General features: G+C 32.1%; 1 protein-coding gene across 1 annotated transcript; it reads right to left on the reverse strand.

The window, feature by feature from the left end:
• Positions 1-1,595: 1,595 nt before the first annotated feature.
• Positions 1,596-5,549, reverse strand: LOC146924105 (eukaryotic translation initiation factor 3 subunit F-like). Its single transcript, XM_085709121.1, has 5 exons — positions 5,282-5,549; positions 4,283-4,362; positions 3,956-4,185; positions 2,104-2,339; positions 1,596-1,905 (listed from the first exon to the last, which is right to left on the reverse strand). The coding sequence occupies exons 1-5, from the start codon at positions 5,498-5,500 to the stop codon at positions 1,816-1,818; spliced, it is 855 nt and encodes a 284-aa protein (XP_085565247.1). The 5' UTR covers positions 5,501-5,549; the 3' UTR covers positions 1,596-1,815.
• Positions 5,550-15,625: the final 10,076 nt, after the last annotated feature.

Raw genomic sequence — 15,625 nt, forward strand, 5'->3', positions numbered from 1 at the left:
GAATTAATAATTGCAAGGCAAACAAGACATTATATTTCAAAAGTTAAGTTCACATGGGATAGTTTAGTGGGTTTATTAACAAAACATATAAGAATAATTAAGTGTCGTCGCTTGACCACGCTTCATTCCCACAATATCTTTGCAAAGAAAACAAAACATGGTTAGATATCTTTGCATGTAATTCCCACAAAACCTTCGATATCTTTGCAAAGTAAACAAAACACCACTCCCACGTTTCATTTTTAAGTGTCCTCGTTTGAGTTTCATTTTTAAGTGACCATGTACATTATTAACATAATATACTTGATCGTATTTTAGTATTAATATATAAAGACAAATATTTTTGTATTAAATAAATGTTAATATATAAGATGTTCAATTTTCCTTCAAAAGATTTTAATTTTTTGTATCGAATATTTTCAATATATCAATTTTTATAAGTCTAACATTTTCCTTTTTTGGTCTTGTTAACCAGTGCCCCGGGGGCACTGGTTAAGGAAGCAAATATAGTAATATTTGCCTTGAAAGTTGTATAATCAATGCATTAAAATATTAAAAAGTGTCTTTTTTGACTTTCATTTTCTTCTTTTAGCTTCCTTAACCAGTGCCCCGGGGGCACTCGTTAACATTTTCCTTTTTATAATTTTCGATGATAGATTTATAAAAATATTAATTGTCAAAATTGTACGTTGACGTGTGTGATGTGATGTGGTCAACAATAATCAAAAAAGGAACTCATGAAGTAAGTTTTAAAAATAAAGAGACTATTTATGTATGATGTGGTCAACAATAATCAAAAAAGGAACTCATGAAGTAAGTTTTAAAAATAAAGAGACTATTTATTATTTATGTATGAAAAGAAAAATAGTGTCAAATTCAAAGTCAAAGTCAAAGTCACTTTATGTATGAAAAGAAATTTATGTATGAAAAGAAAAATAGTGTCAAATTCAAAGTCAAAGTCACTTTATGTATGAAAAGAAAAATAGTGTCAAATTCAAAGTCAAAGTCACTTTACAATGTAAAGATACTTCAACTATATTTCCGATTTCATGAAGAATCCCTTAATCATAACTTGTTCAGAAATTTGTTCTATAAATTAGTATATAGAGACTCAAATGCTCCTAAAATTGTTCAGTGTGGGACTTCTAGCTTTATAAAATAAAAAAAATGCTAACAAGTGTCCCAAAGCATTTTTTTAAGAACATAAAATCATAAATTTTTATAAAAATCTGCACAATGTATTAAAAATTGAAGCATTTGACTTTTTCAAGTTATAATTTCTTCACTTGGAATCTTTAAAAAATGTTTCAGAGACACTTGCTAACAAAATCCAAATAAATACTCTACTTAAGAAATGTGAAAAAGCAAAGAGGAATTATATATAGGAACAGAGGGAGTCTTTACTTGGAGAATATTTGGCTGGTACTGGTTTGTGATATTATGGCACCTATTTGACTCTTGGAACCACATTCTTCGTTTGATAATCAATATCAAGGTGTTTATAGAGACTGAGATATCATATCTCTTGCGATACAAATCTAGTATCGTGTCAGTATTACATTATAGCACCTATTAGACCTCTTGTGGTACAAATCTTGGAACCTCATTCTCCGTTTTATTTCAAAGATATGACATATTACATTAGTGAAGTATGAACCACTCACTACAAAGAGACCTCATACCAAAGAAAATATGAAATTACCTACGCAATAAAAAGTGCATTGTGTCAGTATTACAAAATACTGATATTCCATATTGAGAAATATCACAAAACGGCGAAATCCCTAAGCAAAATTGCATTTATTCATGACACAATCACAGAATCTGAGCAGCGGTGTTCAATTTTTCAGCCAGGCTGAGCTGTGTCCTTGTGATGCTAGATAAATATACCATGAGCAAATGATCCTGAAAACCATGAAACACTCTTGTCAGGCCCAAAACCCTGAGAAAATGTGTTCTCAAACACAGAACATAGCAAGCTGTTCTTACGGCCAAAAGAACTATTATCATAATTGTTGAACAGAGTTATAGCCCCTACAATTTATTAAATTTATTCAATGACTATAGTAGTCCACTACAATATAACCCCAAAATTAAAATTACCTGCAAGCTATCATTCACAAGCTTATCAAATGCCGAGGAGGGCATTTTGGGAAGGGAACCTACAACATCTGATATACATTTCCCAATTTTGTTGTCTGGGTCAACACGCCCTTCCACAACATCATTGACGTATTTGTAGGTGTCATCAACCAAGGCCAATAGATGTGTCATTGATGCTTCCATCCCTTCTAAATCAGATGGGATTTTGTCAACAGAAGTTGACTTCAGATTATCAACTGTAAAGGCCAGAAGTTAACACACAGTCAATCTTTTAATCATTCATGTCAAAACACAATCTTGTTCCATTATAATTTATAAGCCATTTCAAAGCTACAAATTATACTGATACAACACTAATGGTAGCTTTCTTCCATGATAAAGTGATACATAAATAACTCAATAAATAAATAAATAATAAAAACTTGACTATAGATATGATATTTATATGCATTCTGATGTACATGAACTAGACCACTCTCAACTAATAGATACATTCCCCAGTAGACCCAAGACATTTCTTCTATAAAGGAAGAAAATTATCAACACAGAAGAGAATACAGAGAGGAAAGGCAGCTTTGAAATCATCTTTAAAATAAAACAAGGAAGAAAAAAAAGGAACATGAATACTCCAATCCCTCAAAACCCCTTTAAAAGAGACCGCGCGTCTTACTCTTAAAACCATCTGGAGGCCAAACACCTAATTTTATTCTAAAGCAACTTTTATCTGAAGAAATATCCTAAAATATGTGGGACTTATACTCCACCCAATGCACCAAATTGTACCAAACATTGCATATCGTGATAAAAATGTGGGGACCTTCCAAAGGCAAATAAACGAATCATCAAAACCCGATCTATGAACCTGAGTCAAACCCAAACATGTTACTCATGATGATCTCAGCCATCAAAGTTTTACTTTTCATGTAAAAAAAAAATGAAAATTATAACAGCATATGACGAGCCTGATTGCAAATACACTTTGTGCTGCCAAAATATTCAACTTGCAGCTGCAGGTGATCCAAGTCCCATTTCACAAGGAAAGGAAAATATCATACCAGTTTTCCCAAATACAAACGAGACACAGATCAGTTTTTGGTCATGATCAAGGTACAAACTTTTGAAAAAAAGACAAAAACAATGACCCTTGGCTATATTGTGAATGACATTGCCTCAGGTATCATTCTTTCTGTAAATGTTAACAATTCAATTTTTCACACAAATTTGAATATTCATTTTTAGCAGCAATTTCCATAAAAAACCAACAAGTGAAGAAATACAAAAAGATGATGATGCAAAAGAGAGCCTAGATTTAGACCTTTAAGCAAAGTATATGGATATCAAGATAATATATGCAAGAGCTAAAACCAAGTCACTCTGTCCTAATAACAATGACACTAGCTATATTGTGAATGCCACTGCCTCCAGTCCAGTATCATTCTTTCTGTAAATGTCAACAATTCAACTTCTCACAAAAAATTTAATATTCATTTTTAGCAGCAATTTCCATAAAAAAATCACTAAGTGAAGAGATACAAAAAGATGATAATGCAAAAGAGAGCCTGGATTTAAGTAAAGTATATGGATATCAAGGTTATATATGCAAGAGCTAAAACGAAGTCACTATGTCCTAATACTTCAATCAGGAAAAAATTTCTTTCAAACCTAACCTAGTACAATATCACACATCGATCTATTAAAGGAAAATTTGAGAAACAACTCTCTACAGATGCATCCATGAATTGATGAAAGCAAGCAGATCTTTGTTTTGCAAGTTTATAGAAGAAAAAGAATAGACCTTTGATAAAAACATAAAACAGATAAATAATGAAGATGAAATCCAATCAATACGTACATCCAATGCGCTCAGCTTCAACCATACGAAGATCCAAAGGAATTTCTTGAAACTGTGCAGCAATTTGCTGATCTCCAAGTGATAAATTGTTTGAAACATATGCTTTTATGGTGCCCTCTCCATCTGCAAATCCTGTGTCAACAGTCAAATGTATTGGGTTGGATACTTCTCGAGAATAAAATTCATGGATTAATGCACTGCCACCGGTTACTCCAAGACCAGTTGAATACCTGCACGAAGTAAAAACTCAATTCTCTCAGAACTTCTAAATTACAATTTAAATACCAAATTTTTTTTACAAAACAAGCTTAAAAGAACTGGAGTTACCATCCAACTATAGCTTCCTTGGGATTCACTTTTTGGTGGGATAGTAACATATTATGGTGGTACTCAATATCCAAAGCAACCTATTAATAAAAGTAAATGAAAATTAGAACATAATTTTGTTCGCCTTTTGTATTTATAGATAATCAAAATATGTGATTAAGTCATTTAGTAGATTTTTAGAAGAAACAAATGGACCAACATCAAATACCTATACAGTTTTATTTCTTTCTTCTAGATATCAACAATGTATGTATATCAATCCACATGCTACACCAAATATATGTATATCAATCTACATTCTACACCAAATTTTTTTTATTTAAAAGTTAGAGTATCTAAACACCAAACTTAAACTTGATGCATTTTTTAATTGGTGACGAGTTTAGAAAAATCATGGGAGATTCAAACAGTAGCTTTTACCAAAAAAAGTAGTAATCTGCCATAATTCCCCCAAACTTAACATTGACGATGTATGTATATCAATCCACATCCAACACCAAATTTTCATTTTAAATTAGAGTTTCTAAACTCGAATTTTGAGCATATTTGAATTAGCAGCGAGTATGGCAAAATAACAATAGCACCGCAAGTTTGTTGAAGCTCCAGAGTGTGGCTTTTGCCAAAATAGCATTTTGAACTCCATAGTGTGGCTTTTGCCAAAATCGCATTAATCTACAGAAATTCCCCAAAACTTAACATTTTCCTTAAGAAATATGTACAGTTCCGCCATCTGTTAGATTAACCACAGATTGTGGAAAATAGCAGTTTGTTCAAATTCCGCTAGCTATGTCACGGAACAACAACAATTTGTTCAAATTTCGCTATGTTATAGGTTATTGCACCGCCATTCAACAACATTGCTTCATATAACTACAATTTGAAATGTTAATCTCTCTAACTTAAGTTCAAACAATAAATGTTCTTCTACAATGAAGCATTGAAAAATTCTACAAAACAAATGCAATCTCAGAAAGGAATGCATGTGGAGAGAGTAAAAACCTGATCAACGGACTCATTGTGCGGAACAGCGTATGAATTACGGATATCGACGGTTCCGTCGGGGAGAACGGAGCCGAGGAGTGTTCCGATGACGCGCTCCGCTTGGTCAGGACGACGGACATAGCAATCACAGATGTTGAAGATAACGAGAGGATGAACCTTCCCGGATAAGGTTTGGGAAGAAGAGAATTGCAACACAGTGCGCTTACTCGCCGCCATGATCGGTGCTTCGATTCAGAGGTGTGAGGAAGAAAGCACGAGAATCGGTGGTGCCAAAGAAAGAATGCTAGGGTTTTGTGTGAGTAACATGACTGAAATTACTTTTAACACCCCTTGTTCACTTGATCACATAATTCATTAATTGGTTAAGTGATTCTACTAGTATAAGTTTGGCAAGTGCCTAAATTATGATTATTTTAAGAAAGGGTTTTTCTATCATGTGCAAATTTGCACATGTTAAAAAATTTAAAATGGTAAGTTTGTTTTGGAACTTGTGTATTCTATATTAAATAAACAACTTTTTAATAATAATTGGTGTTTTTCAATGAAAAGTTACTACATTTAGTTTTCTTAACATGTGCAATATTGCACAGCTTAGACAAACCCTTTAAGAAAAGATAACTTACGAAAATAAATGAATAAAAGGATGACTGGTTCATGTATTGTGATTAATGCAGAGTGTAGTTTGACCTTTTAATGAAAAATTGACATGTCATGTCGTTTATCTACCAAAAAAACTAGAGTGTGTTTGGATGGGGGAATGTTTTAAGGGAATGTAATGTTATGAGGGAATTCAAATACTTTAAGGTGAATTCCATTGTTTGGATGGGGGAATGTAATGTAATGTTGAGAAAATGTAATGTTATGAGGGAATTCAAATACTTTGATGTAAATTGCCTAGAATTTTAAATTTTTTAAAATTTCTAAATTACCTCATCCAAACACACTCTAAGGGTAATTGTTCTCAAGTCATCTAGAATAGATTAAGTATATCATTGACTTTTGCAAACTTGTTAAAAAAAAGCTAGTATAATTTTGACTTGAAAATCTTAGTTTACGTGTAAAATAAATGCTCAAAGCATACTTTAGAGTTGATATTTTTACATGAAATCTTATCTTATCTTAATATTATAAATGAAGTACAGGTCTCCTTGCTAACCCTAGCAAAACCATATGCCATCTCCACCATTTTAAGCTGCAAACCCCTCTTGGCTCCAAAACCCTAACTTTTGAAAATGTAAAAATGACAGTATTGCCCTTAAACTAATAGAGGTATCACGTGAAACATATAATGGTGGACGGTGCACACTGTTTTCATCACACAATTGCCCAATTGCTTCAATTGGACGGTGCAACAATGTCAAAATGACAGAATTGAAGCATTGGTACTCCTCTTTCAATATTCAATTTTACCTCTCTCTATCTCTCTCATATTTCCTCTGCAATTTCTTTTCTTTTTTCCTCTCTATACAAAATCATCTACCACCACACCATCACCTCCTCCAAATCCAAGTCCTCTGGTTCAACCACTTCACCTTCTCTGTTGTAGACCACCGGTTGCGCCACCAATTGCCTTTCTCAGAGAAAAAACATCATAATTTCCTTATGGGGAATTAGTCACTTTAGTCCCTGAATGGGAGAGGATTCGTCACTTTAGTCCCTGAATGAAGAGAAATTGCAAAACAGTCCCTGCATGGTCAATTTCAGGGACTAAAGTGACTAACGGAGTCTATATTCAGGGACTAAATTGACTAACGAAGTTTGCATTCAGGGACTAAATTGACTAACAAAGTCTACATTCAAGGACTATTTTGCAATTTATCTGCATTCAGGGACTAAAGTGACGAATCCCTTCCGATTCAGGGACTAAAGTGACTAATTCCCCTTTCCTTATATTTCTCACTCTCTAAATCAGTACACTCTCTCTTCTCTTCCAACCAACCGCGAGGATTCATAATAAAGTGGCAATTCTTTTTTTTTTGAAGAAGCTAAACTATCCCACCTAAATTGGCATTGGAGAGAATCGAACCTGGGATCTCGAGAAGGAGCACACTCCCAGATTACAAGTCAATACCACCAGGCCAACCCAAGTGGGTTAATAAAGTGGCAATTCTATAGATGACCATCCATGTCTTAGCTAACTTATTCGACTTTGTTGGTTTTCGAGTAGCTATAACTTTGCTTCAACTTATCTCATAGGTCTTGTGTCTCATGTGTTCCCTTCATTGTCGTTATTTGTTGATGACCTAGAATGAGACTTAATTTGGTTATCTCATAAAGTGACAATGATCTTCAAGAGGGCGGAAGGCATTTCGATGGTTGAAGAGGCAAAGGGTGGAAGTCTGTGGAGCTACTTGGTGTAATTGGAAGCAAGGGAAAAACAAAATGGAGAGAGCAGCAAAGTGATGGATGAATCGTGCCACGATTGTTGAAGAATTTCTGAAGCAAGTTTTTGGAATAATCGCGCCATGATGGAGCGCTGAAGATGAAAAATAAAAATGTATCTTTGGCGTAATATTTGTTCCTATTTTAAAGGGTTATATTTCTCTATAAATCCAGATCACGTATTAGAAGAAAACATGTTAGAATTTCAAGGATTTGAAGCCAACAATAAAACTAGGGTTTGTAGAGAATTCTCTTAGCAACAAACATTAGGGTTGGGATTGAATCACCATTGATTCACCTTGAACAACACTATTAGGATTGAGTCTCTTGATCACGGGAATGGATTGAGACTTCAGGTAGAATTAGGTTTGAAGACTGATTCTTGTAACCCTTTGGAATCATTTTTAAAGTTACTCATTATTATAGTGGAACAGAGAGTTGCTCTCTCCCCCATAGTAGGTCAGTATTGGACCGAACTGGGTAGGAAAATTTTCTTCCTCTCTTGCTATTTTTATTTTACTTGTGTTTATAATTGTCACCCACATTGATTTTGGTTGCTTGGTTAATTTGTTTCATACATCAAGTATTTTATTGGTGTAATTTTTAAACGAGTTCACAACACACCAAGAAAAGGAACCATTTGAAACAAAATACTATGAATGATCTTGTTTATTTAATGGCCTTGGGAAAGAAGTTGAGAAAAAATCACATGGATATGGCTTTCAATGTATAAATTCTGTTGATGATTGAAATGCGGATGAAGTTGTCGAAATTTTAGACGTGGATTTGATTATCTAAATGACTTGAAATTGGTTTATAATGAAGGTGTTGACAGTGTTGTTGTCCCAACTACTTGTAGTGTTATTCCAACTAGGCATGAAAGATGAATTTCAAGTTTCTAATCCACATAAAGTGATGGTCAAGAAGGTGGAGAAGATGATGGTATTGATGAGGATGAATTCAATGATTAGTTTGATTGACCTCTTACAGAGACTTATTTTAGAGTATATACTTTAAGATTGAGTTGTTTTTTTTTTTTTTTTTTTTGACTTTTGGTATTATGTTATGACTTTTGGTATTTTGCTATTTAACCATATCCCTTGTTAAAATAACTTTGTTATGCTTGTGAGTCATGTAGCTAAATACTCCCTCCGTTCCTTTTTAAGTGTCACTTTTGAAGAATTTTTTTGTTCCTATTTAAGTGTCACTTTACATAGTTCAATGCACCATTAAATGTTATTTTACTAATATTACCCTTATTTATTATTGTGGAGAGAGAAATATATGTAATGAGACATTAAATAAATAAGGTTATTATAGTAAAAATAAAAATTATTGTATCAAAAGTAGCAACATTTATTGATTGTCTTGGTTTGTGTAAAATGTCAAAATGTGACAATTAAAAAGGAACGGAGGTAGTAACTAATATGGTGGTCTGGTGGTGTTGCCTTGGGACTTTAGAGTGTACTCCTCCTCAAGTCTCATGTTCGATTCTTTCATGTTTGATTCTTTTCAGTGTTAATTTAGGTGGGCTAGTTCAACTTCAAAAAAAAAAATCGATACTCCATTCGATTATTTATATTTTTTTAAAGTGAGATAAATTCATTAATTTATAATGGCATTAGTAGGACTACATATACAATCACTCAAAAAAAAAAATACATTTCACCTGTGGCATCCAAATAAATATAAGAAACATGACAACAAACAACAAGATAATATCACCTCCTTTCTTTCAATAAAAAAAAAAATCACCTCCTTAAAAAAAACAAGATAATACCACCAATTATTTTTTCTCAAAATTGACTAAGCTTTAGTCTCATTATAACAATTATAGTTATTGTAAATTGATTCACAACTTGCTTGAATCAATTAACACAAATAAACTTGTACCAAAAACATAAAAATAACACAAATAAACATTTTAGAAACCTATCGAACATTGGTGAATGAATGCCTTATTAATTAAAGAAAAGATTAAAACACAATTAATGTATCAATTAAATTAAAAAATAATTTTGAATATTAGATAAATCAAGGGTCTTGTTAACGAGTGTCCCTGGGGCACTCTTTAAGCATGCTAAATAAAGTAATTATTCTTTTAAAATTTAAAAGTTTTCAATTTCCAATGCATTGATTGCACTAACTTTTATAAAAAGTTACTATTTAAGATCTTTAACCAGTGCCCCGGGGGCACTCGTTAACATTCCCCATAAATCAAACACAATCAATTTTCACTCATTATCATGAATTAAACATTACTCTTACATCCATGCTTCTCAATCACAAACAACATCACCAACTACATGCACAAATCATCAATATATTTTGCAAGGAAGTTATATCTCCCTCATTCTTTATGTATCAAATATGATTCTTTTAGTCATGCATTTCAATCACAAACAACAACATGTAGGAATAACCGACATATATTTCAAATAATACATATCTCCTCGTTCTTCATATACTAAATATGACTTTCTGAGTCATACATATAATGTGAAAATACATATCATATATATGTATACGTGTGTGTGCCAACTACAAAGTGATCGTAAATTTTAATCCATATTTCATCTATGCATTATGCTTGTATACCAAATAAATGATTTTTTTATAATAAATACTGCTTAAATTTTTCTAGAGTAAATTACACTTTCCTTCTCTATGAGAAGTTTGAAATATACTCCCCTCCTCTCTTAAGTTATACTATACAACCCACTCCATTAAAAATTAAATAAATAGAAAAAATTATACCCATATCCCTTATTAGATGCTTGAATTATATTTGACTTCCTTACGAATTAAACATGTGTGACATCTTAACCTGTTTTAATATAAATAAATATTTTTAAATTAACAAATATCTTTTAAGTCACCATTTTCTTTGGAAAAAATTACTACTGTTTAAGAAATCGATTTTCCTTACTTTATAACCTTCAAATGTCAATGATAATTAACTTTAAATATTTTTTATTAATATTATGATTTTATAATATAAAATTTTAATTTTAGGTAGTTTATTTTATCATGGGTTTTTCTATCATATACAAACAAAGCTATCAAGTATAATGAGAACAACTCTTGGAACTAGGTACACGGGTTGGGTCAACCCACAAAACCCGGTCAAACCCGTCCAAAAAAACCCACAAAAGTGGGTTGAGTTGGGTAATTGGGTGAGTATGGTTTTAAAAATGAAAAACCCATAAACAATAACGGGTTTTAGGTAAAACCAGACCCAAACTCAATAAACCTAGTTACCCAATAATGTCAATATACAAAAGATTTTGGTCATAAATCAAGTCTAATTTTCAAAATTGACGAAAGACATTCTCTATATTGAAAATCAAAACATGTTAGACTTACAAATTCGGATGTTGCACTTTTTGGTTGTTTTGATACTGATGCAATTTTAATGCAACTTTAGTTTGTTGCAAGTATTTTCTGATGAAATTCATTGTTTAATATTTATCATTTATTATTTTTTACGCTAAAATATGGTGAAAATATGTTCTACAATTTTTTTAAAAAAATAAAAAAGTTAAGTAATTTTCATGAAAAAATATGAAGACTCATCATTTATTCATTTAATATTAACAAAAAAAACATAAAACTAATTTGGTAACCCACTACCCAACCTAAACCAGAAATTAGTTGGTTTGTTTAAACCGGCCCAATAGTGTAACGAGTGGTTATTTTATCCCATCGAAACCAGAGTACCCTATATGGTTTGGGTCTTGAGTTTGGTCAAACCCAACCCAAACCGGCCCACGTACACCCCTACTTGGAACATTTAATCTCTTCCTATTGTTTGTGGAAGAGACAAGGAGAAACATGTGAGAGAGAAGACAATGGATACAATCGTGCACAATTGAAGTCGTCGTGAAAGTGGACAGTGACGATGTTGTTGATATTGCAAAGCTTGCACAAAAACAAGTATGACCGCCAAATTCTTTTCAAGGGAGTGATCGTCACAAAAGATAAAGGGACAAGAGTGGTTGCTCTTGGAGATATTATGTGAATGGTGAAGAGCGAGAATGGGCGCGCGAATGCGAATACGTGGCGTGCACAGTCTTACGTGATGCAATTTAATTTTTTAAGAAAGATAATACACTTAGATCATGAGATTGTATCTAAACATTGTGATACTTCCGACACAAAATCTTCACAAAATTTAAACCACTATTTTAGTAGACTTAAAAAGTGTTTTTTACAGGCTTATTCCTCGCACATTTTGGGAAGAAATACATACATACTTTATTTTATTAAAATTAGTTTTATATGGAGTCAACCTATGCTTAAATATCATTTGTAGTGCCTCTTCATAACAAATCATCGTATCATGTTTTTTTGAGAAAAATAGAAAGAGAGAAATGATGAAAAGAAAAATCAAATCTTGTCTAAGTAAAGTAACTCAAATAAACATTTGTTAAACCCACAATTAAATAACAAACCATACAAACCCATTTGGGTTGGCCTAGTGGTATTGGTTTGGGACATGGGAGTGTGCTCCTCCTCGAGGTCTCAGGTTCGATTCTCACCGGCGTCAATTTGGATGGGCTAATTTAGCTGTTCAAAAAAAAAACACAACAAACTATACACAAGACCCGCCAAAAGTTCGATTCTCACCGGCGTCAATTTGGATGGGCTAATTTAGCTGTTAAAAAAAAAAAAACACAACAAACTATACACAAGACCCGCCAAAAATATTTTAGCTGTAGTCCATTCACTTTCGATAGAATTTAACATCATAACAATTCAGCCACCATGTCATACATTCTTCTTTCCTTCAAAAAAAATGTCATACATTCTTCTAAACGCCTCCATGATTTTACGGTATGATTAATCTATACGATACGTCGATAAATTTTGCTAACTCAATTGGTTATGAGAGAAAGGAAATTCATGAAAGAAATGGAATTCGGGATAAAATGGAGTTCATTGATGAAATGAAATTAAAAATGAAAACACCAATGATAGAATATGATAAAAAAAATCGAACAAATAGAATATGATAAATAATAATCATAATTATTCCAATTCGAGAAAGAATATATCTCCTCCAACAAAATTATATGAAGACTATAATCTCATTTCGGACTTATTTCTCTCTTGCTACAACACAGGTTAAGGTAGTTCCCTCAACCGACCATTTGTGAATTGCCTATATTAGTAACCACCTATTCTATATATATTTAATACACTACTAACTATATGCAAGGGACGTGAGAATAACTCAATTGACGGAGACAAATGCATTGTTATATGCATGGATCGGGGTTTGAACTCCAGACACTCCACTAATTCACTTTAAAAGATTTACGGGGGTGTATTGAATTATGATTTTAAAAGACAATTTTTGTATAAAAAAGTCATGTTGAATTTAAAAGACTTTGAGAGATTTTAATGACTTTTAAGATTTTAAAAGACTATTAAGATTTGTAATTGGGATTTTAAAGGATTTCCATCATAAGATTTCATAGGATTTGAAATGACTTTATGGATTTATAAGATTTGAAAGGACTTTTTAAACTTAAAAATAATAATAAAAAAACCATTTAAAACACATTTTCTAGCACAATATTCTCAAACACTCTTATTTGTTAAATTGCAAATTATTTCCCAAAAAAAAAAAAAATCAATTCTACCATAAAACTATGTCAGTAACTCAATAAAAAAGCATCTGGTGTTAATTACTCAGCAACTTAATGAAAAATCAATCTTTTATATGCTTGGTATTTTTATTTATTGGAAAATGCTAACAAGTGCCCTAAGGGCATTGTTTAAGCATCTAAAAGTAGAAATTTTTGTATTGGAAGTTGTACGGTTTTAACTTTAACAAGTGTTTGACTTGTATTTTCAAGACATAATTTCCTTTTGTGGGTTCCTTAAACAATGCCCTTAGGGCACTTGTTAACAAGATCCCTCAGACGATGCTTGGTAACATACAGTGTTGCAAATGAGTGTCTGGATATGGTGTTTATTAGCTTTTTTCCAAAAGAAATTCAATTTTGATTGCAACGTTTTTCGAAGCATGACAGACACTGCGATGATAGTTTGATACTGTATTTCATTCCATAAATAATTGGCATGGATGAGACAGTAATATAAAAGTTCCACAGGAAGTTATTGCATGAGATTTTGGCTATCACATTTTGTGTTTTGCATCGAGAGAAATATGCATGGTATAACAAACTGTGAAAATGGAAGAGATGAAGTTACATAAGAAACATATTTAATAGAAGGACATGAGAGAAAGGGGAAGGAGATAAGGGAGATGTAAAAACAAAAAACAAATAAAAAAATGAGAATCCATAGAAATCCTATGATGTTGGTAAAGACTTTTTAAAGCTAAAAAAATCACTGCAAAATCCATCAAAATCCATAGAAATCCTATTTTTTTAACAATCCATTGAAATTAGATTTTTTTTGAATACCACGAGACTTTTTTAAAGTTGTAAAAAGTCTTGATTAAATACCATAAGATTTCTAGACTTTGTTTTAAAAGTCTAGAAAATCCTAATCGAATACCACAAGACTTTTTTAAAGTTGTAAAAAGTCTTGATTGAATATCATAAGATTTCTAGACTTTGTTTTAAAAGTCTAGAAAATCCTAATCGAATACCACTAGACTTTTTTAATTTAAACAAAAGTCTTGATTGAATACCACATAACTTTTTCATCATAAAAAAAGTCTTTTAAAATCCTTCCAAATCCCAATTGAATACAGCCATTAGACTACTAACTATCTATTGCAAATAAAAAATATTTATATATATATTTCCTCTAAATATACTCCCTCCGTTTCACAATAATCGTCTCTTTACCGTTTTTTATTTTTCTCAAAATAATTGTCACTTTAGAATATCGATGCAGCATTTATTATGTTTTTCCATTATTATACCCTTATTTATTGAATTTCATCCAACTTAACTACTCCACGAACTACAATTAATAAGAGTGTTTTAGTAAATGATACTCCCTCCGTCCTGAATTAAGTGAGCCCTTGGCTCATTGACACTTATTAAGAAAAATGTATAAATAAAGGGGAAAGTGGAATATATTGAATTGAGAATGATGAAAGTAGTATTAATTAGAGTTATAAAGGGGAAAAAGTGGAATATATTGAATTGGGAATGATGAAAGTAGTATTGAAAATTGAAATGACTCAGTTATTTTGGGACACTTTTTTTTTAGTAAATGACTCAGTTAATCCGGGACGGAGGGAGTACTAATTTTACCATCAAAATTAACACAACTAATCATTTTCTTAATCGTGCATAAACCTTAAACGACTAATATTAAGAGACGGATGGAGTATATAGTAATTTATTTAATATATGTATCACATGTTTCGCTGTAATGTTTGCCAACAAATGGGCAAGATGTTTATCGTGATCAATATTTTCCTTTCCCGTGCACTTTCTATGCAGTGAAATCTGAGCCCAGTATTTTCCTTTTATGAGTGCAATTCCAATTATTAAAAAGAAATGAAGGGTTTAGATGTGCAGTAGACCTCCTCCGATGAAAACTTCACCGGAGAATATCCACGCCCATGAATCACTCACACTTGAGGGTTAAGATTTTGTGTCTAATTCATTCGTACTCGTACATGTGTGATAATCCCCTAACTCAAAATCATATGACCAAACGGTTTGATCCAAGAACAAAACTAAATTATAGGGTAATATTTTTCTTGGGGCTATGATAAAAAAATCACTCTAAATTCTACAACACGAAATCCTTTATTGATGAAGAGGATGGTCCCTTGTGTTAGGTAACAAAAACGCCCCCACCCCACCCAACTCCCTTTTTCTCACGGTCCATCCCTAGATTTCGAATTTCAATTCAATTGCCTTACAAATGATAACGAACACATGCATAAATAAAGAAACCCCAAACTTGGCGTATACTCTAGCGTAGTGGACATGAATCATGATAGTGTTAAGGGATAAAAAA

Source organism: Medicago sativa, chromosome 5, assembly GCF_051527215.1.
Source record: "Medicago sativa cultivar Bolivia chromosome 5, Bolivia_mono, whole genome shotgun sequence".
Classification (NCBI taxonomy): Eukaryota; Viridiplantae; Streptophyta; class Magnoliopsida; order Fabales; family Fabaceae; genus Medicago; species Medicago sativa.

Coding starts and splice junctions, on each gene's coding strand:
- LOC146924105 (XM_085709121.1), bottom strand. CDS start 5,500: ATGGCGGCGAGTAAGCGCACTGTGTTGCAATTCTCTTCTTCCCAAACC. Junction 4,186..4,282: donor AAGGAAGCTATAGTTGGATG/GTAACTCCAGTT, acceptor TACTTCGTGCAG/GTATTCAACTGGTCTTGGAG. Junction 1,906..2,103: donor TTGTGAATGATAGCTTGCAG/GTAATTTTAATT, acceptor CATGGTTTTCAG/GATCATTTGCTCATGGTATA.